The sequence below is a fragment of the Ammodytes marinus genome (assembly GCF_949987685.1).
Source record: "Ammodytes marinus genome assembly, chromosome: 8".
Lineage (NCBI taxonomy): Eukaryota > Metazoa > Chordata > Actinopteri > Uranoscopiformes > Ammodytidae > Ammodytes > Ammodytes marinus.
The window spans coordinates 26,339,737-26,364,511 of NC_137212.1; the positions used below are offsets into that span (position 1 = coordinate 26,339,737).

At 40.4% G+C, this 24,775-nt stretch overlaps 1 protein-coding gene across 1 annotated transcript; it reads right to left on the reverse strand.

Moving 5' to 3' along the window:
* Positions 1 to 325: 325 nt before the first annotated feature.
* znf644b (zinc finger protein 644b) lies at positions 326 to 9,600 on the reverse strand (the record flags this gene model as incomplete). Its single annotated transcript, XM_080032868.1, is given in 9 exon segments — positions 326 to 503; positions 1,349 to 1,445; positions 5,401 to 5,970; positions 7,012 to 9,202; positions 9,204 to 9,296; positions 9,298 to 9,384; positions 9,386 to 9,418; positions 9,420 to 9,542; positions 9,544 to 9,600. Coding segments are annotated over 9 exon segments (3,429 nt in total).
* Positions 9,601 to 24,775: the final 15,175 nt, after the last annotated feature.

The window sequence follows — 24,775 nt, forward strand, 5'->3', positions numbered from 1 at the left end:
CAGAGGAGTAAAAAGTTGTTCCGATAATGTCACTACTGCACTGGCTTATAATGAAGCAAAGTGTTTTATCTGTGTGCTGCTCATACTGCCACTACTGACGCTAACCTATGGACCCGTCAATCAAGATACATTCTATAAATTCTATTAAATAAATTGGTTATGCATAGCATTACAATATCCTATAGTAAAATGATTGCTACTATATACAGTAGTATTTATTATCAATTGGTATGGACTATTATATACTTCTATAAACAGCAATGTGTTGATTATACAATACATAGAAACAGAGTGCAAAATTCAGGAGTTGTAGATGGGTAAAACTCTACTCAAGATCTGGACGCTCACCAAACATGCTTATTTGTATTTTGTGATGGAGACCCAAAACCTCTACCATCCCTGACCCTGAGTGGGGCACAGCAGTGTGCAGAAGGTGGCGCTGTAAATGCTTGATCCAGTCCTCCTGGATAGACAAGGGTCCCTGGAAGACTAGGTCACAGAATCTGCAGAAGAATAAAATGAGTGAAAAGCCAGAGTTAGTGCACAATATTGCATTGTTTTGATCTCTCCCTAACACGCAGTTGGAATTGGATTGGCCTTGGTCGCTCAGGTGTGCGCGCGCACACACACACACACACACACACACACACACACACACACACACACACACACACACACACACACACACACACACACACACACACACACACAGGTAGTGTGAAGCAAGTTCTCCAGAATCCCTGACTCCACCTTTAAGGCCTTTGTAGATGGACCTGAGGTGGCTGTCAACCCAGACTGCCTCAGTGCTGCTGGGCACATGCTCTCTCTTAAACCTGTGTACACCAGATGAAGTGTGGTGAAATTCAGCATTTTTTACACGGAAGGTCTTCTCTGACTTTCAGCTATAGGCCAGATAATTGAATTCTCCTCCCTACAGACCAGTTGTTTCTACCAAGCCATACTGGACCTGCCAATGATGAATGCTTAGTTTCCGCACAGCATTGATAATAGCATACAATAGTATCCGCTATGTGGATGTGTGGATGCCTCTACAATAAGGTGTAAAAGGCATGGCAGCACAATGGACCCTGTCACAGTGTTCAGCCAACACTTACTATCCACATTTAAACTGCTGTGCCAATTGGAAGGGCACTTTGTAAGCACTTTCTTTTTCGGGAACAAGTAGGCCTTTTCTTGGAGGTGCCCAGGGGTTATTTCTTTAAGATTTCTTATCTGCTCCTTGATTAGGAATAACAACCTGTCAAGAGTTTTGACCGATATAAAATATGTAACTGTGTAGAGACTGTGTGTGTTAGATATACTGTAAGCTTGCATTTACTGTATGTACCTGCAGGTGAGTGTGTATATCTCAGCATTCAAGGCGGGAAAAATCTTCTTTTTGAGCCCAGGTCTTGGTCTTGGCTTCTTCTGTTTATAATCATAGCCTGCAAAGACAGACACCACTGCACTATTTCATCATCACTAATAATCCCAATGCAAAACTATTATTTACCATTGATAAAACAAAAAAAAGTATAGGTCACCTATTATGCAAAAGGAACTTTTTCAAGTTTATTCAATATTAATATGGGTCCCGGGAGTGTCTAGAGCAGGGGTCTCCAACCTTTTTTCAACTGAGAGCTACTTTGAAAAAATTAAAGTGGCCAAGAGCTACTTGTATCAAATCGCTTATATTTATTTACATAGCGCACATCAAATGAATTAAGCTTCTGTTTGTACACGTGTGAAATTGCAATACCTAATGCTTATCATAAATCATTTTCCATCAAAGGTCCAAGGAAACATTACTTTACACTTTTTGTGGGTCACATACATCACTGAAAATTGACATCAATGTCTATATTACACTTCTTATTGTGACGCAACAGTGTTTCCCCCAGAAAAGGTCTTAGTCAAGGTGGTCACCCCCCAGGTGTGGGGAGGCGCGGCACGACGCGGCGCGCCGAAAATTTAGGGGGTATTTTGCTCAAAGATGCCAATACGCACTACAGAAATAAACAACTACTTATTTGAATAAAACAGACAACTGACCTTACAGTTGTACATTTTTAAAGTTCCTTTTTGGATAGGGGCTGTTGTGAGATTATTGTGGACAATTAGGCCTACTGTGATGCGATAGCCTATAATTCATTAATGGTTATTATTAGCCTACTTGCTTGATTTCTTTTTAAATACAGAGGTTATTGGTCGTTTTGGAACATGCATTTCTCAATTTAAAACGTAAAAATAAAGCAGCATTGAAATTCAGAAAATAAATCTTGTATGGGTACACTAGCAGGCTGTTTTACAAATAACTAAATACAATGTGTTTTCCCCTTAAAATGATTAAATACATTTATGCAAAGGTCAAAGACAGTGCATGCCGTAGTTATGCACGGCAGCATGCAGAGCTGCAGAGCAGCACACACACCAGCTGATAGAGAAACGCTTTGAGACACATGTGAACATTTATTTACCGCAAATCGCAAAGTTTTGACCATGGGAAGAGGTGCATTTACCTTCATCAGATTTTTAACTTGTAAACATTTTTTTTTTTTTTTTTTTTTTTTTTTTTACAAGTCGGTCAGGCGAGCTACTGAAAACCCGCCCGCGAGCTACCGGTAGCTCGCGAACGACCTGTTGGAGACCCCTGGTCTAGAGACTCCCAAAGTATGTAAGAAAACATCCCTCTCTCTTTTTCACCACCTCAACCTTCCAAAAACCTGTGTTCAAAACCCCCACTCAGATGTATCTCCCCTTATGATGTCATAAGGGGAAAAGCCACGGCCCCCATTACCAACCTTACTGAGCACTAACTCCACCTGTGATAAGCACAACCCCAGGTACCCAGAGCAGACTAGGCTTTCTGGAAGGCGGGGTTTAAAGAGACAGGCTTTAAAATATTAAGCGTCTTAAACGTTCAGAGGAGATTCAGCAATGGCACTGCGAGACATATAAAGGGTTCTTTGGACACAACACCATGAACACAGTTTCTAGTAGACAACCACATGACTATTATGAACCTGAAAACGAGCAGAATATGTGACCTTTAAACTAAAGTTTTGATTGTGTGGCACAGGGAAACATACATGTTGACGTTTAGCTATTCATTATCGTCACTTACCTGCTGCTCCAATAATGCCAATCCTCTTCCTGTGTGTATAGACTGGAAGGTGAGCAGGAAGCCTGGGCAAAGGGCTGTTACACTCAAAACATACCTCATTGGAATCACGTTCCCCTGAAAGATAGAACACCTCATTTAAACTCAGAGAAAAAGGCATGCGGATCAAAACATGTATGTGATTATATTTAACATTTGCTTAATCTTTAGCTTTTAATGGAATATTTCTTTGGATGATACTCATATATCAAATCAAGGCCTCAAATCAGAGTTAGACTGTAGAATCGGGCGACGGTGGCTCAGGTGGTTAAGCGGGTTGGCCAATGATCCAAGGGTTGGCGGTTCGATCCCCGCCCGGCCACCTGTGTCATGGTTGTTGTGTCCTTGGGCAAGACACTTCACCCACCTTGCCTCGTGTGAATGTGTATGACTGCTGTATGTTTGAGGTGGTGGTCGGAGGGGCCGTCTGAATGGCAGCCACGCTTCCGTCAGTCTGCCCCAGGGCAGCTGTGGCTACTATGGTAGTTTACCACCACCAGTATGACTGTGTGTGTGAATGAATGGAACCTGGAACCCTGTAAAGCGTCTTTGAGTGCCTTGAAAAGCGCTATATAAATCCAATCCATTATTATTATTATTAGAATAGGAGTAGTGTAGGGAAAAAAGCATTGTCGGATAGTGTTTGAGTTCATGCAATTATTTTATTATCAAGAAAAACTGTTACTCCCAGTGCGCTCTAAAGTCTTCTCCCACCTGCTTTCACTCTATAAGCATCTGATTTACACTTTCCTTTTTTGGAAAGTGTTACCGTGGAAGTTTAACACAATTATATGTCTACAGGGGGGCTATTTTCACATACACCTCCAAACCAAAACCACAAAGGATTCCAAACTAGACAAATATGTTAGTCCTGTGACAGAAAGCTGGCAATCACACTGCTGTAAGAAATATTAAAAAATGGGATGGTTGAGTAGTTATCCCAAAAGATCTTCCAAATTGAAATTTCACTTTACAAAGTCATCTGAGCTAATCATACAATGTTATCATTGGCACGGAAAGGTATTATAAATGTTTATCAAATAATAAATGTCATGTTGATCATGGACTTTGAGGTGATGATTCAATATGAACTCAATTATGAAAATGTATTATTTTGAACACACTAATGATATACTTCAAATTGCAATCTTTTTTAGGACAAAGTGCAGAAAGCTATATCTACACTACCTGGCCAAAAAGAAAAGTCACCACCTGGATTTAACTAAGCAAATAGGCAAGGGCCCTCCATTGGATGAAAACTGCAGTGATTAATATGTTTAAGTAGGCAACAAGTTATTCAACCCTAACTGATGCAGTGTATAGCTTATTATTTCTTAAACAACCATGTCAAAAGACCTATGCTGTGGTCGTGGAAAATGTGTTACTCTGGTTTCAGAAGGGTCAAGCTGTTGCCCTTCACCAAGCAAAGAGAACAACTAAGGACATTGTTGAAACTACTAAAAGTGTGTTAAGAACTGTCCAACGCATTACTAAAACCTGGATGGAAAGTGGTGAATCAGCATCTTTGAGGAAGAAATGTGATCGGAAAAAAATCTTGAATGATTGTGATAGAAGATCACTTAAATGTTTGGTGAAATCAAATTGTTAAAAATAAACAGTAACTCACATAAAGCATAAAGATTGGACTCTTGAGCAAAGGAAAAAGGTTGTGTGGTCGGTTTTCTGTCTGATGAAAGTTTGATTTGGACAGACATTAAACTAAATTGTGTAAACATGGATGATGGGCTTCCAACTAAACATCCAGAGGATCTCATGAGTTTTTAAAGTGAACTTCAAAAGCACTTTGGGGACATTCAGTCTGCTGTATGTGTGTTTTCCCAAAAACAAATGAGTGTGGACCATCCTCACATTCTTTGACTTACTACCTGTAGTGTTCAGGTATATGTAGAGTGATATTAAGGATGTGTAATGAAATATTAATGAAAATCAGAGTGCAGATGTTGAGTGGTGATGTTATAAACATACCTAGTGCAATACAGCACAATGAAAACCTTTAAAAGTAAAGAGAGTGAGTGACAACATATTACTATTTGCCCCTTTACCATCGATGTGTTCATAATTTTCAAAGTTTTCAAGATGTATTGGCTACTGTAGGTCCGTATCCTGGGAGATAAAAACAAAGTGTATGATGCTTTGAGAGTAAATGTTGCATATGTACAGTATGATCAAAACATCAGACATCAATTTAAAAAGCATGCTTATAGCATGACACTCCCTACCATTAGCCTGGTTTGCTCCCACACTGGTCACCTGTGTCTCCTCCATGTAATCTTTGGTCCTGGTTGCATAGGCTTGCTGGCTGTATCCTGCTGTGAGCTCCTGTCTGACTTGAAGCAGTTCAACTAAAGTGCTTGATGGAGCCTCAGTAGTGCCTCTTTGTGCATCTACCTGGAGCTTATTCCTTGCTGAGAAAGCCTCTGCCTTCTGTTTTGGTACCAAGCTGCTGTCCAATATGGCATGTGGACTCCTTATCTCATAGTGGATTTTCAGTGGGATGCCCGAGCGCTTCAGGTCCAGGCCATTAGTGCTGGTTATCTTCTCAGGGACAAAGCATGTTGAGGAGGATAATTGGCTCTTCTTGTTGAGGACCTGGAGCATGTTTAGATGTTCCTCTCTGTCCTGTAGCAGTTGATTTAGGACACACAGCGGGGACTTGCTGCTGGCGCTGCCAACACTTCCACCCATCCGTTTGAGGTGTCCCCTCACATGGTTGGAGAGGCCGGTCTTAGTGTCAAACCAGCCCCAGCACAGAGGACACGAGTGCTCCCCTTGGCCTTCAGGTTTAACAGCTGTAATGGCACATAAAGTTCTGTCACAAAAAATGGAAATGAAAGAAGAAAAAACACCAAGCTAATGCTCATGACAGTGTAATGTTTTGGATTTCTTCAAGACAGACTGGCCTTCATTTAACAATATCAACACATACCTCGCATAAGCCTATATGTAAATGTAAAGCAACTGTCATCTACATTTACTATAGAAATGACAATGTGAAAATAAAGTGAGAATGTGTAAGAGGTCAGTCATAATGACAATCCTATAGAGAATGATTTGATTTCACTCAGCTCTAAACAGCTTTGTAGTGTCATTAAAGGCTAGGTAGACTTTTTCCTAAAAAAAGAAAAAGAAAGTCGTCACAGTCATACACAAAGAATCCCTCTCAATGATCACTTGTGCCCCACTAGAATGTGTGGTGGCTCGGTGTGGTTCTAATAAAATATTTGCAAATGGCACAATAGCCGAATGGTTAACGTTAAGAATGTTTGTATTTATGGAAAATTAATTATAGTTATGGATTAGGATTAGCAAAATAAAAACTTGGTCAAAATTAGAGACGATCAGTATTATACAAGACCTATATTCCGACTTCGGCTAATCCAAGGCGAAGCGGTGCGTTGAAGAATAAGATGTCAGAATGCTAACATTACATGTTCACAATGATGATAGCAACATACTGATAAGCAGGTATGTATGTTTGCTAGTTTAACATGATAGCATCCTAACAACTGATAACTAGCACTTAACACAATGCACATCTGGGGCTTATGGCAATGTATTTGGTTTTGCAGGTAACTGAATGTAAGCCACATCACTGGGAAATAAAAGATGCTTACATTTATTGCAGCTCTATGACAGGATGCAAAAAAAAAAAGCCTATTGCATGAGAGTGTGATGTGCTACACGCCCATCCACCGTTTCAACCTCCGGATCCAACCATTGTAACTGGAAATTACGTTTATCCATTTATCTTTCTTTATAAAAAAAAAGAACCTTTTGTGGAATTGTTAGTGTTTAATTCCCTCTGATATAAGTTGAACCAATACTCATACCTTTTCTCATTTTCCTCAGGCCACAGGGGATCCTCCTGCGTATTCGTGGCTGACGGTCACGCGACGTCACCTGCTCCGGTGAAATCATGTGCCGAGAGTTATAGCTCAAACCCACTCGATGAAGGTGCCCTCGCACGTGGTTGGACAGGCCCACTCCAGACTCAAACATGGCCGGGCAGTATGGACAGGGCTTGTGTTCTACCGCTGGTGTGGGGGAAACATCAAAGGCGTCACTCGGAGACATACAAGGCGACTCTGGGGATGATCCATCGCACACTATATTTTCTATGTACTCCTCCTTGATTATGAGTTGCTCTATGTCGCTGCAGTCTTCGTCTGCGTTATCTTGGTCTTTGAGCACACTTTGAGGGCTTTGGTCTTTGACTGGAAAGCTCTGCTGCCTCTTTCTGAAATACCTTCGAGCGTACGGGTTGCTTTCATTCTCGCTGCTTCTCAAGATGCTGCCTGTAGCTCCACTGGTGTCATCACTACAGAAGTTACTGCTCCCTCTCTCTAACTCCCTATCTGGAAACTCTTTCTTGAGCCGCTGGCTAAGTCTTGGCGATATATCATCGTTCATATTGTCAATAGTCTTAAGCAAGGGTGTTGACATTTTTCTCGTTGGTGGAGCATTTTGCTTTTCCTGCTTCTGTAAACCCCTGCTCGCCTGGCAGAACATCTGGTCTAATTTAAGATTTTGGGCCGATAGTAGAAGATCTGGGGCCGCAGGACAGTTTGCCAGCTGCTTTGAGCTGCCAAAAGCCTTCCAGACATTGTTTTCGGTGTCTTCTTCCACACAGGTGAGATCAGTTGCCACATGTAATGTTTCTACCGGTTGTAGGAGTAATTTTCCATGCCTGTCCACTCTCCACAAAGAAGGTGAGAGCCTGTTTTGGGCGAACTGAGCAGAATTCACAGTATTTTCTTTGTAATTGTGAATGCAATGGACCCCTTCTTTACAGTGGGGGAAATGGGCTGTTCCTCCAAAAACAGATGTTAACAGATTTGGTTTAGACCTGGCGACTTTTAGCCGGTCAGAAACCTTTGTGTAATTACTACAGTGCGATCGTTGACGCCTCCCCAACACTACTTTATCTCTGCCAGAGAAAAAACACATTTTGTCCTGAAACTGAACACGGTCTAGTTTCTCTGCTGCATCATTAGTACGAGTCGTGTCCCTGTAGCTGGGCTGCTGTGCGTTAAGGTGTGTGACACGGAGGTGTGCTTCGAGTGCTTGCTGTGTCAGTGTCATGTAGTTACACTCCTCACAGAAGTAGTAGTGCTTCAGATTGTCGTGTGTTCTGGCGCGCTGGACCAAGATTTTAGGGCAAGTACAACCGAGTACACACTGCGGGCACTGCACTGCGGTACGGCCCGGGTCCTTGAATTCAGTGTTTTTGAGACCTTTGATTTCCACCATTAGTGTTTCCAGCCTGTCTTGGTGAATAATGATGTGGCTCATGAGGGAGTTGCTATCACAGAACAAACGCCCACACTCCCCGCATACAAAGGGCTGCGAAACATCCTCGCTGTTCACCTGATTATGCCCGCCTAAATGATACATCATATGTCTATGGAAATGTCTTTTCTCCTCGAAATTAACATTGCATTTTGTGCACGAAAAGAAAAGCGTATCTTGTGCAACTTCTTCCGCCTGCAACTCTTCCACTCTTCTTGGACCCAAACTGTCTTTGTCTTCAGGGTCACCCTCCTCATCACCGCGGCCTTCTTGTGCTGTGCTATCAATATAGGGCTCATGAGATTGGGTTGTACCCAAATGATCCTCTTGGTTGGCAATTTCAACATTTTCCACCTCATCCCCACTGCAGGAACACAGACTTCTGGCTGTGGGATTAAGGCTGTTGTTAACCTTGTCTAGAGAGGCCGACATGCTTTTTACACACACATTGTGCTTTGTATCTCTTTGGTGCATCACTCTGGTCTCCAGCCTTCCATCATTGTGCGAGAAGTGCTCCTTCACAGAATCCCATCTGAATACTTTGTCCTTATCGTAATCATCTGAAGAGCCTCGAGGTCTTGTTTTTTTCATGGTCTGTTTTATCAAAGGTTGGCTAATGTGCATTTGCTGTGCGGAACGGGCCAGTTTAGACTCCTTCTGCTCGTGGTGAGAGGGTGGCGTGTTGACACCTGGCTGTGTGGCCAGTGTTTTTAGCGCGGGCCCCGCTGTGTTTCTTGCGAGCGTCTGATTGAAGCTCACTAGGTGCTGGTAACACCTCGGGGCTGGTGGCCTTCTCCGGGACACTGTCGGATGTCTCTGTGCCTTTTGTTCAGGACACAGTGTACCTCTGAGGTGGGGTGTGAAGCAGGTCCATTAACAAGTGCTCCTGAAGGCAATGAATGGCCTGCATGGGGAAACAGCAGGGACACCGCTGTATACAAATGGATTTCGGCTGGGTTCCATTTAAAGGTTTTTTTTGGTGTTTGTCCGAGGACAGGCCCGCGTTAGCATTGTTCTTAGGGGAGAACGTGTGACTCTGTAATAAAGGCTCCTGAGTATGACCCGGGCTGTCAAGACACAGGTTCCACATCTTTGTCCTCTTGTGCATTTAGCTGAGGAGAATCAGACATGGCAGCAGAGATGCCCTCTGAAATAACAAGAGCATATCGAAAAAGCTATTAAGTTGTTTGAGTCAAGCAAGGAAAAGCAAGGAAATGTCTTACAAACGTATTACTCCCTTTATTCAAATGCAGTATAGTGGTAATTTCGAACAAAGAAGTAATACTGAATTGCTAAATGAAACACTGTTGCACACCAGGTATAATGACATCACTTTTATAATGTGTTACTGTTTAAACATTTAAAATAAATAGAATTTTTTTAAAGTCTATTCTCTCTAAAATGAGAGAGGTATTGTTCTGTGCTGCGTTATGATTTTCCAACACCCTCGTTCGCCACCTCTATTCACAACAAACCCTGCTGTTAGCCCTGAATACCCTGGTGGGGACGCTTAATTATGTGAGCGTACCTCTGGGATACAACCTTCCCGCCTCTCCACCTGAAGTTCTCAGTCGTCTGCTAAAATTGACCAATTTCCATGGGAACAAAGTACACCTCCAATGAGATCGTATTGCGTCTTGTCACTCTGTGATGGTGCCAACACGGAGCCCAGCATGAGACTGTTGTTACTCCAATCCTGACAAATTGGCAGGCACACAATCTGTCTCAAACACAAACACGGGCGCACACAAAGAAGAAACATATGCCCTTGCGCACACACACGGATTGGTGTACTATCATTCAGGTAGATTCATGCTAGAATTCATATTTCTTATATTTCGGATTCAGTTTTAAATACATTTTATTTCATATTTTTTGAAGAAACATATTAAATTGATGGCTTCAATAAATTATTAATTAAAAGAGTCAGCAATTTTGCAGAATGCTTGTTGTCAAAATAATTTTTTCTTAGACAATATCTACTAACAATCCGCTGCCTGTACATACAGTGTGTGCACTGAAAAAACAACAACCAGTGTTAATACACAGCCTAGTCTCTCTAAACATGCATGTTTCTAGCTACGGTGGACCCCCTTTGTTTACATAACCTTTGTTTACATACCAGTTTACAGAGCCTAAGCTGTGTATAACCAACCCAGTCGGGTTGCAATAACACAATGTATTTAAGCACACTCACATGACAGCTAATTGTGAGGATATATTTACTGATTTTGACAACATGCTTTCTCCAGAATCGCTGACCCCACCTTCTAAAAATACAATAGTAATCAGCGTGCAATTCAACATAATGTACGCTACATCTCATAACAGATGACACGACGCTTGTCCAGAGCTGATTTAGTTTAAAATACAGGCTCAGTGGATTTGACATCCAGGGCTGGTGGCTCTCTACAGGAAGCTGTGTTGCTAACGAAGTGATAAATTCAGTGTTAATGAATGGCTTCAGTGTTACCACCTCTGAGGTAAAAAAACCTTCCCAGCTCCATATTCTCCCCATCTGTTGTGGTGTGAGAGGTTTGGAATGGGGAACAGACGCTCCACATTTAAAAGTGAACTTCACTGTTACTCCCTGACGGCGGGGTGGCAAAAAACCATGGAAATACATTGGCTCAAAAAAAGTGTAAGCCCTCATTAGCAGCCACCTCACTCAACCCGCTTCTATATATAACGAACAGGGGAGGTTCAACAGAAATGTGATTTTTCTAAATATGCAATTGCTTCTATTTACTTCATTTAATCAATGTTAAAAGGCTGACTTTTCCTTGCCTGGAGATATTTACAGGGATTATGAGCTTGAATACAGTTAAGCTGTATGCACAGATCAATCTGCTATGGAGCTTCCACTATCCCTGGCTGCGTTCTTCCCCCCAAGATACTTGCCTGGTTTCTCAGTTTGATATGTGAGATTTAGGAGCGTCAAATCATCATTGTTTACTACTATAACCCCTTTGCAAATTGTATTGTTCAATATACTGTAAGCATCTGGTACAATAGAGTTACCATTTTAGGTATCTGTAAAAATCCTTCCATCCTTGTGTAGATTATATGACCCTAGTATGAGGTGTTTCTTATATTTTCTATCATAAGTAGACTGCATAAAATACACTTTATTTATTTCTGTATTTGTATCATGGACTGTGCACAAAATACATTCAACTCAATGAGAAGAGATGCTAAGTAGCAGGTTTAGCTTCAAGCTAATTTTGTTGTATTGGGTACAACAATACAATTTAATGTGATCCAATACTTTACCATTTTCTGCCTCCTCAAGTCAACTTTAACTTTATGTAGATGATAAAACTCCTGTGTGATAGAATTAGCTTTGTTAAAATGGGATTTATTGGTAGATAAGATTAAGCACATTGTTATTATTCTACCTCAGGACTGCCACACACTGTTTACAATTTGGTTATGCACAACGACACACTGTCATGGATTTGCACTATTTTGTTGTATTTGATTTAAACATAAATGTGTTGCTTTACATAGTTGCTGCTCTTCTACTTGCCTTGTAAATCGACATTCTGTATTGTTGCTTTTTTCAATTTTACTTGTATGTTCTTCTGTGGGAAACAAAGGAAGAATTTCATTGTATGACCGAGAACATGTTTCTTATTGTGCATACGACAATACACACTTTGAATCTTGAATCTTGAAATTAGAATGTACAGGTGTATACAGTATGTAATGGTCTGCATAGAAATGAAGTGCTTTAATATGTACCAACAACACCAAAATGAAATCCCCTTGTCATCGAGTTGTTGAATTGTTCTGATGCAGCGTGCTGTGATAGCTGGTGGGCTGGGAAGCATGCCATGTGCTCACATCATATGGCTCATACAACATCCAGGCAACAAGCCCTATTCTCTTTCATCTTCCATGTCATTCTCCGCTGTACGCACAAAATCTCATTTCATGAACATGCCACCATGTTTTTCCACTGTGAATGATTTTTTTTCTCCAGAATTGCTTGTTCCATTACACTAGTTAACGTCGTAAGTATCATTTTTAGCAACATTTTTATTGTGACAGGTGTTTCAATGACTAGAGAGGAGCCAACGTCAGCCATCTTGCTGAATGATGCATGAGGACAAAGGTCAAGCATTTTTGTATGACCTGTAATTCTGTTTACTATTTCACATATATGTTTTAAAATCGGGTTAAAAAATATATAAATATACAGCAGTGTGAATACAACCTCCATATATAAACATTGCAGATATGCACGAAAGAAGGTGCCCTTCACATAGAAGAGTTTTTGCAATATGAGAACAAGTGAAATTGGCATCATACGTAAAATAAATCAATATATTACCTGAAACTTCACATATGAAAAATGCGGGTGCAATCATTTACTTCACTTTTTGTGAAGGATATTACTGAAAGAATTGTTCATAAGTTGTTAATTGTCTGATTTAAGATATATTTTGTTCATAAAACATGCAGAAAACGCATTTCTAAGAACTGCACACAGCAAATATTTTATTTAGAAAATGAAGTTGTATCCAAGGATGTTGTCAAAATGAAATTACGATTTTAACTCTGGCTTTATCCAGCATCTAGATCTTTGTTTTCTTGAAGAGAAGCAAATGTACGCATATTTCTTTAGCTATTACCAAATTAGTTAATCAAACATTCCTGCAAAGAAAGGTTTACAAAAAAAAATATTATTGAAATGTAAGTAACAGCAACGTTTCATTTCATGTTTACCCTATATGCAACCGAAATAGCCAAACCATACATTTTGTGGAGGACAACCAACCGATTGAGGACGAATACTTTAGGCGCTGTAGGCCTTGACTGTGACTGTCTAAGCAAATACCTTTCTTCCTGTTTCCACTGCAGACCCAGGCTGGCAGCACAGAGGGAGACTAGTGCTAGAAAACCAACTGGGACCAAGTCAGCCAAAAGACCATTTCAACTGCTGTATGCTTGTCTGTATGGATCACACCTGCCAACCGTATATACATTCTTCTTGCCGTAGTGGAAACAAGAGGAGCCCTCTCCCCCCGGTCCCTCAAGTACTGCACTACACAACTTCCTCACTTAATGGGAGTCTATTGATTTATTTGACACAATGTGAATTTATGAAGCTGCCTCTTAAAGTGTGAGAGTATCAAAGTGTGGCTCAAAACAAACAAGTAGATTGAGTTTGACACACTCCAGTAATCCCAAGGTGAGTGTGTTCTCAGCAAAAGGTGCCACGGCTAAAAGAAAAAAAGAAAAGAAAACAACTCAGTAAGATTTTTCTTCTGGTATTCCAGCCCTTCAGTTCTGCCGACAGTATAATAATGAATTTAAAAAAATTACGTTTACTGAAAAAATGAATTTACTCAATATGACAAACTGGCATGTAGATGCGGAAGAACTCGAAAGGAATAAAAAGAAACAACCATAAAACACGCTACATTTCTTCACTTCTTCAAGAGAAGAAGAAAAAATAAGGAAGGCTTCACACCGTGTCTTTGTCTGGATTACATACTCTTTTATCCCAGTGAATTCTCGTCACCCAAAGGTCATTTCCATAATAATGGTCTCCCAGTCTCCCTAATGGGATTTGGGCCTGTGATTATGTATGCCAGCGTCTTGTTCAGACACTATCAGCCCTGTCATCCAGAATCGCACAAATGTAATTACACAAAGCCTTTGATAACTAAACAATGTAATTTACTGCTTGAGTGAAAATAGATACTGGAGTTAGATGACTCAAATGATACACAGGCGAAGGAAAACATATCAGCACCATAGCTAGTATGTGGCAAAGAAAATTGTATTCTTTATAGTTAGAAGAAATTAAATAGTAATGCATGCTATAACAAAAACACATTAGTGTCCATTCAAGCATATGTAAGTAGTATGTGGTAACTTAAAAAATGGAGTCAGGGAATTCTGGAGATTTCTTGTTGTCAAAATCAATTGATCATAAAATCGGTGAATTTCTCCTCAAGCTCCTCTCTACCTGTCAGGACTGTGCGTGTGTGTTGAAAGAAATTCCAGTGTTAAAACAGAGCCTAGGCTCTGTAAAAAAAAGCCATGTTGTTAGCTACGGTGGGCCCCCTTTGATAACAGCCTTTGTTTACATACAGCTGTCTAATCTACAGCAGCCTTATCAGGAAACTTTGAAATAATCAAAGTTGACCTATGAAAACAGGGACGCGGGCTAAAGTAGTGAGAGACTGCAGGTGAGAAGTGAATCGGGTAAACCAAGACAATGCCAGCCGCTTTGGCCAAGGTGCAACCCCATCCCCACTGAACCTGCAGCCCAAAACAACCCCCCCCCCTCACCTTAAAGAAAAGAGTGAAATGTGTGTGTGATGGTCGATTTACTGATGAGAAAAAAAGGTGAAGCTAGTGAAACATAGGGAGTGATTGCAAGGGGGACAGGGAGCCAGTGACAGTCGGGGTTAAGACACACGAGTCATGTTCAATAGCAAAGGTATAGGCACATCAAACAGGAGAGAGTTCAGAGGAAAAACCCCCATGCAACCTTCGTCTTGAAGGAGGGATTTGTGTGTTGTGTGTGTGTGGAAGTAGATTAGAATCTGCCGGAGCTGCTGACACACGGCCCTCATTTGCTGGGCCCGTAGTGTTTGAAAGAGGGGAGGGATTAAACCATATCAAACTTTAAAGCTTTAAACAATACCTTTCAAAATTAAATGGGATTAAGGGGAGGGATGTCTGATGGGGATTTCCCAAGGCTTTTGTTAGTTTTAAACTCTAACTCCATTTAAAAGAGGGGAAAGACAGAAAAAAATCCAGAGGTTTCTCACTCTCTGGCATGTGCTGCTTTTAATGAGGGCGCTCTTCACTCAGTGTTGAAGAGGGCAGCAGCAGTGTGGTGGGCACAGGGAGCAGCAGATGGGCTCTCATAAACATGATATCTGCTCTGTTTGGATACATGACTTCTCATCTATCCGCACACACACGGAGGAGGAAAACAAACCACAAGCACTCTACCCACTCTTTATAGGCCCACTTTTTGGCAAGCTGTGCCGACGTCGTTGAAATGGCACATTTCCATTTCTCGCATTTTCTTGTCTCCTTCATAACAATATGCATGAGCCCAGGCAGCCGCGCAATTGATATACACACAACCTCTTCTAATCTGTTATAAGTATGCAGGGGAGATGCTGCGATGGTGGCGGTGGGTATTTTTGTTTAGCAGTAGCAGTTAGGATGTTGACTTTTATTAAATGTTAATATTACCATACAACTGAAGCGTGTACAAATAATAAGCCAGAAGACAGAAGTTGTTGCTATGATTAGGCACGCTCTGATGCTTTCCTCTTCAGTTGAGATGGGGGGATAAAAAATATATATAAAATATATATATATATATATCAAACTTTGTTGCTGCCTCTTTGCTGCAGACATGTGACCATTCAGATGAAAGGGAGTGGTGTCAAACTGCTCTCCGAATTGAGGACAGGCTCCACACTGCTGAGCAAACATCAGTGAGCTTAAAATTCGTCGGCATGTCACAAGCATCACAGGTGTTACGGTGAAATCTTTCATTATATTTCCTTTAAAACGTAATGAGTGCACCACGGCAGGAGTGTGTGTGTGTGTGTGTGTGTGTGTGTATGTGTGTGTGTGTGTGTGTGTGTGTGTGTGTGTGTGTGTGTGTGTGTGTGTGTGTGTGTGTGTGTGTGTGTGTGTGTGTGTGTGTGTGTGTGTGTGTGTGTGTGTGTGTGTGTGTGTGTGTGTGTGTGTGTGTGTGTGTGTGTGTGTGTGTGTGTGTGTGTGTGTGTGTGTGTGTGTGTGTGTGTGTGTGTGTGTGTGTGTGTGTGTGTGTGTGTGTGTGTGTGTGTGTGTGTGTGTGTGTGTGTGTGTGTACAAACTAAAAGGCAACCCAAGTGCGTCCTCTGGACGGGTCTAATAATTCTATTATTAGACAAGGACAAACAGCTCTAAACAGTGGCTGGATGGGGTGTGTTGTTTGAAGCCCTCTGATAAGCTTTACATAAGTGGCTAAAATGGGGGGTTAAGGCAAGACACTGCATTTGCATCTCTTTAAAAAAAAAAAAATCTAGATATTGGATAAAGCCAGAGCTAAAATCATTATTTCATTTTGACAACATATAATTGATTTTAGATGGAGCCTTTTTTCATTGACTACATCATACAATCTTTAAAAAAATGCATTTCGGCATGTCTTTCAAGAACAAAATGTATCATAAATCAGACAATTGACAATATATGAACAAATCCTATACTGAAAGTTAAGTTAATGTAAGTGCTTTAGAAGCTGAGATTTCCGACATGTTATGGGAAAAAAAAAATATCTTAATTGACCAGTGCTTGAAAAAACTATGTTTTTGCCTGCAGTGATGACATGAATGGAGTAGCCTATTAGAGAACAAAGAAGAAGCCAGACTGTGAACCACACTGTGTCAAAAAAAAAAGTCAGGAGGAAATCAGAGTCCAACTGAAGCCTATTTATCTAGCTCTATCATGAGGAGTGGACAGCTTGAGCTTGAGCACAGTGGCCTTGACAGCAGTGGGATTCCCTTGTCACTTCGCTAGGTTCCACACACACACACACACACACACACACACACACACACACACACACACACACACACACACACACACACACACACACACACACACACACACACACACACACACACACAAACGCCATGTAAGACGATTATTCAGTGCATGCTTGTCAATTGTACCTTTTTCAACCCGCCGGATCAATGAGTGGCCTTGCACCGTGGGGCCTGTTTCCAGCCGCCCCGGTCATTAACATGTGAGTGCCACTCTATCAGCTCCGGCTACAAAATAAATCAAAGGGGTCGGGGCCATGGAAGAAAAAGGGGGCTAATATTTCCTCAATAACCCACCAGAGAGACATCCTGGAGAGATGCAAATTGCCTCCCCGGAGACCCCCCGGGGGATGTGGAGGAGAGAAACTGGCTGGGAGGCAACGGGGAAGCTAATGAGGATAATGCTAAATGTATACAAGGTAGAAGGGGGGAAGAAAAGCCTCTCTATTCATACCAATTAATACAATCTTATCAATGGAGGTGTACACTGTATGGAGGAGGCGCCCGTGTCTATAACCCCCTCCTTCCCACCTCCACCATGCGTCTGTATTATTCAACGCGGGCCCAGGCTACGGTCATTAGCCCCTGTGGGAGTAGCCCGCGGAGTTAAGGAGATTTTAAAAAGCACTCACTCCTCACATCAAAACAAATCGAGGCCCAAATCAAAAGGGGGCTCAAATAAATATGTCCTCTGGTAGAAGGGGGTGAGGGAGGAAAGGGGGCAGCCATTGTTTTGGAAAGGTTTTGGGCCACTTGTGATGTCGCAAGGGAAGTACAAGATAGCGCTACACTGAGGTTAGCTTTATCATCATGCTGCCTTTGAGTTAAAAGGATTACTGATGATAAGAATGTTGCGACATGGGATAATGTCAGTTTAAAACATGATGGTGCTAATTATCTCTGTGTGATAAGTAGACACGTGTGGCAGCAATACATTTGATTCATTATCACTATCACTATCACTGCATTTATTGTATTTAGTATCTTTGATTGTATTTTAAAGCCTGACCCAGGGACAAAGACTGCAAATTAGCTGAAGCTAGACGTCTTATATGCATCACATTTTCCCATTTTTTTGTGGCAATGTTGTATGTATTGTCCCTGTCAAATAAAATTTTATTATTATTATTATTATATTAGATGGTTCTTACCAACTGTGACATTTGAGCTTCATAGGTTTTTCTAAAGATCATTAGCAGATTAAAAGGATTTTTTTCAGTTTCTTGTAGAAGAAGAAAACTTGGTCCGCTGAAAATGGAGACATTATTCAATTCAGCTCCTGGCACCACGCGTTCAACATGTTCAAACACACACACTGTGAAAATCACATCAACAACAAAAGTAAAACTTAGGTTAAAATCGTAACAAAACACTGAATTGAACTCTTACAATGTTTGCTTTTGCTTAAACAAACACCTGTTGTGCTTGAATCTAACACACTTCTGACCCTATTGATCAAGCCACAGCTACTTTCACACAGCAACGCTAGTAATAAAATGTAAAGATAATGAAACATGATATAATAACGTTATATTTATATACAAATACTCATTACTAAATACCACTGACATATGTCAGCGATGGAAACTTACTGAAAGTGCAATTAAAGGCAAAAGATGAACTTCATGAGTTTCCAAGTTTACCATCAATTTATTTGCCTTGTTAAAGGTGGAGTCAGAGATTCTGGAGAATGTTTGTTGTCAATATCACTTTCAGTCAACATAAGTGAATATCTTCTCATGATCCGCTAAAAAATCTGGTGTTGCTATACACAACCTAGGCTATGTAAACAGGTATGTGAACAAAGGGTATGTAATCAAAGGGCCCACCGTACTAGCTAGCAACATGCCTGTTTAGAGAGCCTATGATGTGTTTTAACCCTTGATTTTTGTCATTGCACACACACAGTACGGACAGGTAGCGAATCGTGAGGAGATATTCACTGTTTTTGAGGAAAAAGTGATTTTGAAAATGAGCATTTTACGGAATTGCTGACTCCACCTTTAAGTGGTGAATGATACTTTCCTTTAAAAGGTAATACAAACGTACCATATTATCTTTAAAGATATCTCATAGATATTTAAAGAATCTCCTGTTGAGATGACTTGTAAAGAAACAAAGGTATGTTAACATATCAGTGTGCTCGATTCAAATAAAATGGGGCCCCATTCTTTAAATATTGCTCCATAGCGCCATCAGTGGTAAAAAATAAATAAAAAAAAACTACACAGGGATTCTTTAATTTACTTTTGGATCGATTCGATCTTACAGCTGAAAGAAATCAAACTGGTGTATAGTTTAAGGAATCATTTGAACTAGCTGAAAGGGCAAACAAATGCATCAATCGCAGAAGGAGAAGAAGAAAAATAAATGTCTCAATCTATCACGTGGAAGGTCATTCATCTGGCTGGAGGAATCTACCTGACAGCAGCTGATTGGAGGAGGAGATCACCGAGGGGACTGAGATGAAGGTTAATCATTATACCACTCTTCTACATGCATAATCCTATACTCCATATTTCATTGAGTATGGCTGTAAAGAGAAAATAGCCTCCATCAGCACAACCAGCGCCTAACCTGTGCCCCCAACGCGCTCAAATCTCTAAAATATCAAATCCTACTCGCAGAATAAGTGGGATATTAATGAGGAAAAATGCTGAGCTCAACCTTAAGACAGCGGTATCACAGAAAAAAGGGTTAGCCGCTATACCACAAGCCTCATGTATGGAAGCACGCTGATCCAAAAGCATCAAAGTTACAGGCTGCTTAGTTGATTGTGCATCTGGATAACGCAGAAATATATAACATTCATATACATTCACTTTGCTATTGAGAAGATGAGCTATTTACTAAGAACAAACTTGAAAACATTTGGAAGATTTTTTTCCACTTTTTGGAACGAATATGGCATGGCAGGAATAAATGAACTGATCTGGTAAAAGTGTTTATAAGAAGAAGAATGTTTCTCTCTTTTATTTTTGATAATGTTTCTGACCAAATGTATTCATCTTTCTTTCTTTTTTTCCATTTCTGTCTTTTAACGTTAAACATTATCTTTTATTGTGAATTTCAATTGAGGATTGTTTTTGTTTTTTAAAGATAAAAGTAAAATAATTTCAAATCAGTATATATTATTTAGCCATTACTCTCTCTCATTATTAACTTTGTACAATATTCACTTTCAGGCTTTTTCTATAACGGCAACAGCAGCGTATAACATTCAAAATAAAATGCTATCATTTGTGTATGTCATCCATAATTTTCTTTTATCATGTTCGTCTCTTCAACTTAAAAGTTACTGCACAGAGGGCCACATGTACTGGTGTTGCTTTTCACTGTTCCATCCCTCCTTTGAGCGTGGGGCTGAGAGTACATCAGTGATCATATTGTGCCCCTTAGTGGAGGAAGAGCTCCATAACCTGAGTGAGACAGGAGAATAGAAAAGTGGACATGTGCAGCTCATGATATGCCCTGCGTTCTAATACTTTCTGCTATTTAGTATGGTAGAAAAAAAGGTTTAGGATGTCCTAATACATGCGGTCGGATTTAGCATGCTTAGAAAATACCCGTATGCCCTACTACAGTCCATCCGGTCAATTTTAAGTGTTGAAATCAGCATGCTACTTGGGTGATTCTGACCCACAATCCAATCACCGAAAGTGACGTCACATCGACGGAGCCGCCGTATGAAAACAACCAGGGACGCAATGGATATAAAAAAAAGGAAGAGGTAAGAGGCGCAATGTTATAATGAAATAAATAAGTAAAAGTATGTCCCAATTGTATGCTAACTAGATTATTTTCATGGCCAGATGTAAGTATAATAGGAAAAAGAAATAGTATGCAGTTTGGAACGCAGGGTGATTTCTTCATTCAGCCTTTGATGGGCCAAAGCTATCTCACCCACTGCTCCCTTTAACATTTAACTATCTGGGATCGGTCTGCCATTTTTTAAGGGGAAATGAGAGTTTGGAAGTTGTCATGCCATGAGAAGCTTGCTCGCTGGAGGGTTTTTTAATATTACCAGACTGCATCATGTGTCAAAGAATCACTTCCACAGAATAACCCCTCACTCAACCCCTGGATATTCATTCAGAATATGTTTCTGCAAATCTCTCTCCGTCGAGCTGCCATCACAAATTACAGAGGCAGACGCGTTATCATATCTCTCTATTGTGTTTCAGTGAGTGTTCACTAATATGAACTGAAGTGTAAAGCAAGAAAGGGACAAGCACAAAGGAAGAGCTAGGACTGCATGTGTATGAGGGATGAAATTAAGATGCAGCTGCACATACAAGTGTAAAACCAAAGTGAATGTCTAAAAACAGCTATTTGGTACAAATCCTATACTAGTGTCTACCATTAAGTGCATTGGAATTAGGTCCAATTGAAACCTGAGCCTTACTCATACACCATATAGATTGATAGTAGTGTATAGAGAGCAATCACATAGCTGTATAGATTATTATTTTTTTAAGATCTAACCAGTTTGCTTTCACATAGAGAGTGAATGCAGCACATCTGTAAAACTGAGAGAATGGAACTTGAGATATAACTCATTCCAGTATCAAAGTAAAATAGCTAACAATTCATTTTTCTATCATTTAAAAACAGTGCGAGTGTTGAGCTATAGTTACTCAATGAATCAGAATAGAAGAGGACCAACATAGTCATAGATAGAGTAAATAAAAACAAATATTCTGAGTGAAAATGTACTTCAAAAAAATACCACAGTTTCTCGTATACATGCAAAGTGTGTGTTTTGCCAGGTTGTTGCCAGGTTTGATGACAATTAACAGCATGGAACCGTGAAAGAATGTTGAGAGACAATAAGGCTGTATACAATATTTAGCAGGTATTTTTGTAAATGTTTTTTACCTTATTATTTTACAAACTGATGACGGGATGTTTTCTACGCTGACGGGGCCATTTTAATCGTGGCACATTTTAACATATTAAATTCTGGAAGTGTGCCTTCCCCCCGATTTCAGAAATTTTAACAAAGACCATAGCGGTTTGTAAACAGTCAGTTGTGTGTGTGTGTGTGTGTGTGTGTGTGTGTGTGTGTGTGTGTGTGTGTGTGTGTGTCGGCGATGCTGCTGTTTCACACTGGATAAAATAATCAACAGCCAGCTTGTCACTCGCTGCTAAAGCTGCCAGGCGTAGGAGTGGGAAGCCCTGACACATTGTTACTGACATCTCCCCCATTTAATTTGACTGGTAATCACACCCAGCTATGGTTCCAGAGCATTTCACACATCTGAGGCTACAGTTTCTAGGTGTTAAAGCCGGGTAAAGGAGACATACAACTGTGCCATTGAATGGGTTAACACCTCTTGCAAAGACACGGTCACGATTCTTTAGGTTTAGTTCTCTGCCATTGTGAATGTAATAATGACAATACCAACAGGAAAACCACACACAACAACACAACAATCGTTCTGCCTTTTTCAATTAAAAAGTAATCAACACTCATGTTCGAGCTCGGCTTATACAGTAGATACTATTTATTTTAGCTTTAGAGTTGATATGAAATGTGTACAATTGTTTCACTTCATGGGAGGTCACCTTGTTGTGTGATCCCTGTCTGCATTATGAAATTATATCACGTCTAATAAGACACTGTATTCTAGCCCTTATTTGTCAAATAATGAGAAAGTGGATCTCAATAATTGTGCACAATGTTTCGCAAGATGAAACAAAACAAACCGAAAAATGGGAACAAGCCTGTGTGTACCTGTAAACAGTAAATGTTGAAGAAGACATTTTGAAAAAATATTTCGGAGCTTTTTGACCCAAATGTTGGTATCGAGTAACTAATTGTGCCTGTGGTGGGGATTGGGATAACGCTATCAGAATCTGTATTGGATCATTAGCCCATGTTAGCTAGATTTCTGTATTGTGATACTGTGAAGTCTGTATTTGAACCTCTGTTGTCGGCTTGCCTGTTCATTTGTAAATAGTATCTGTCCCTACTGCAAACACTGATTATAATCTAAATGTTATAAATGGAAAACCCCAATGAAAATATTGTTAAAAAAAATTAATAATGTTGAAGGACAGATTCCACCACATGGCTCTTAGAAATCACACCTGTAACCGAGACGACCATTTGTAAGAAAGTGTCCAAACCTTAAAGCTGACCACACAGATCATGGTGTGTCTCGGTGACTACATCCGACACAGCCTGCCTCGGGGAATCTGTCTCTCCAAATGCACACTCTGTTTTGGGATCTAAAAAGCGGTGGACATTTGTTCCTTTAAAGATACAACATGGATACAGCAGGGATATGTAACTTCATCATGTTAAGATTAGTGTTGAAGCAATTCATCCATTCAACAGGCAATTAAAGGCTGAGTCAGCAATCCTGGAGAAGTGGTTGTCAAAGTCACTTTTTGTCAAAATCAGTGAATATCTCCCCACGATTCGATCCGCTACCTATACGTACTGTGTGTGGGGTCAGTAAAAAATATCATGTGCTAATACGCAGGCTAGGCTCTGTAAATAGGCATGTTGCTAATAGCTACTTTTGTTTAGATATCCTTTGTTTTCATACCAGTTTACAGAGTCTAGGTTGCGACCTCCCGTTAGGTGACACACCTCGCACTGGATATTTTTTCCCAGCGCGCAGACAGTACGGAGAGGTACTAGTACTAGAATCACTGACTCCACCTTTAACCTTTGTGTTGTTTTTTTTTTTTTTCACAATGGCTTTACTAAAATTACTTATTGTTTGGGGCCCCACAGACAACACTACTACGCTTATAATATTAGTAATAATAATATTTAATAAAATCTGCCAACTTTTCTTAAAAAAAAAGAATGCTGTGCAAAATTGCACATGGGATGAAAGTGCCAAAATACAGAAATGAACGTATAATTCCAAGAAAAGGAAAATGTACAGCATGTTATCCTCCTTAGTAGTGACATTATTACTTATATCAGGTTATACCACACAGAATTTGGAACTCCAAAAAAAAAAACTCCAGCAACATCAAATCCAAACTCAGTTATTTAGGATTAGGAGGGGAAGAAATATGTTTCTGTAAAATAAATCCTCCAGGCTTCTAAAAAAATGGAAACAAATCCCAATCCCCTGAAACTGCGCAGTGCACCTTTAAAAGTGAAAAGTGAACCACTCTCATATTACCATACACTGCCCTTCTTTCCTTGGCCTCTGATAGATATTTCTGCAGACCTCAATGTTCTTGGTTGGATCCGCCTGATTACTAAAATATCTCATCTCCGCAGCTGTTCCTCTGCTCGGCTGCTAATTCAGGCCAGTGTGTATACTCCCATTTAAGTAAGTCCCAGGTGTCTTCATTTATAGCTGTGTAAGCACTGCAGCCAGCCAGGGCCAACAGAGAACACACATCACTGTTTGCTATGCTGAGCATTCAGGGACTGCAGGCATCTTGGTTAAAATATTTGACCTTGTCAAGTGACATATAATCAATGGGTGGATATAACACGCCTCAACAATCTGATTTATTTAGTGGAGCGGTTGACTCCTTTACTCTGTGGTATACTAATGCAGTAAGACCTGCACTGGGCTGTTAAGCTGCTTCCTTCAGCCATGCAAGCTTGTCCTCAGACACCTGCACTCCTTTATGTAGCCAGCTCCACACTTTGATTCTACCATAAAGCTATATTCCTGAGCTCATGACAACTGCAATGTAAATAACCTCCCTCAGGTCTAATCCTTTGTTTAATAAAAAATAATAATACAAA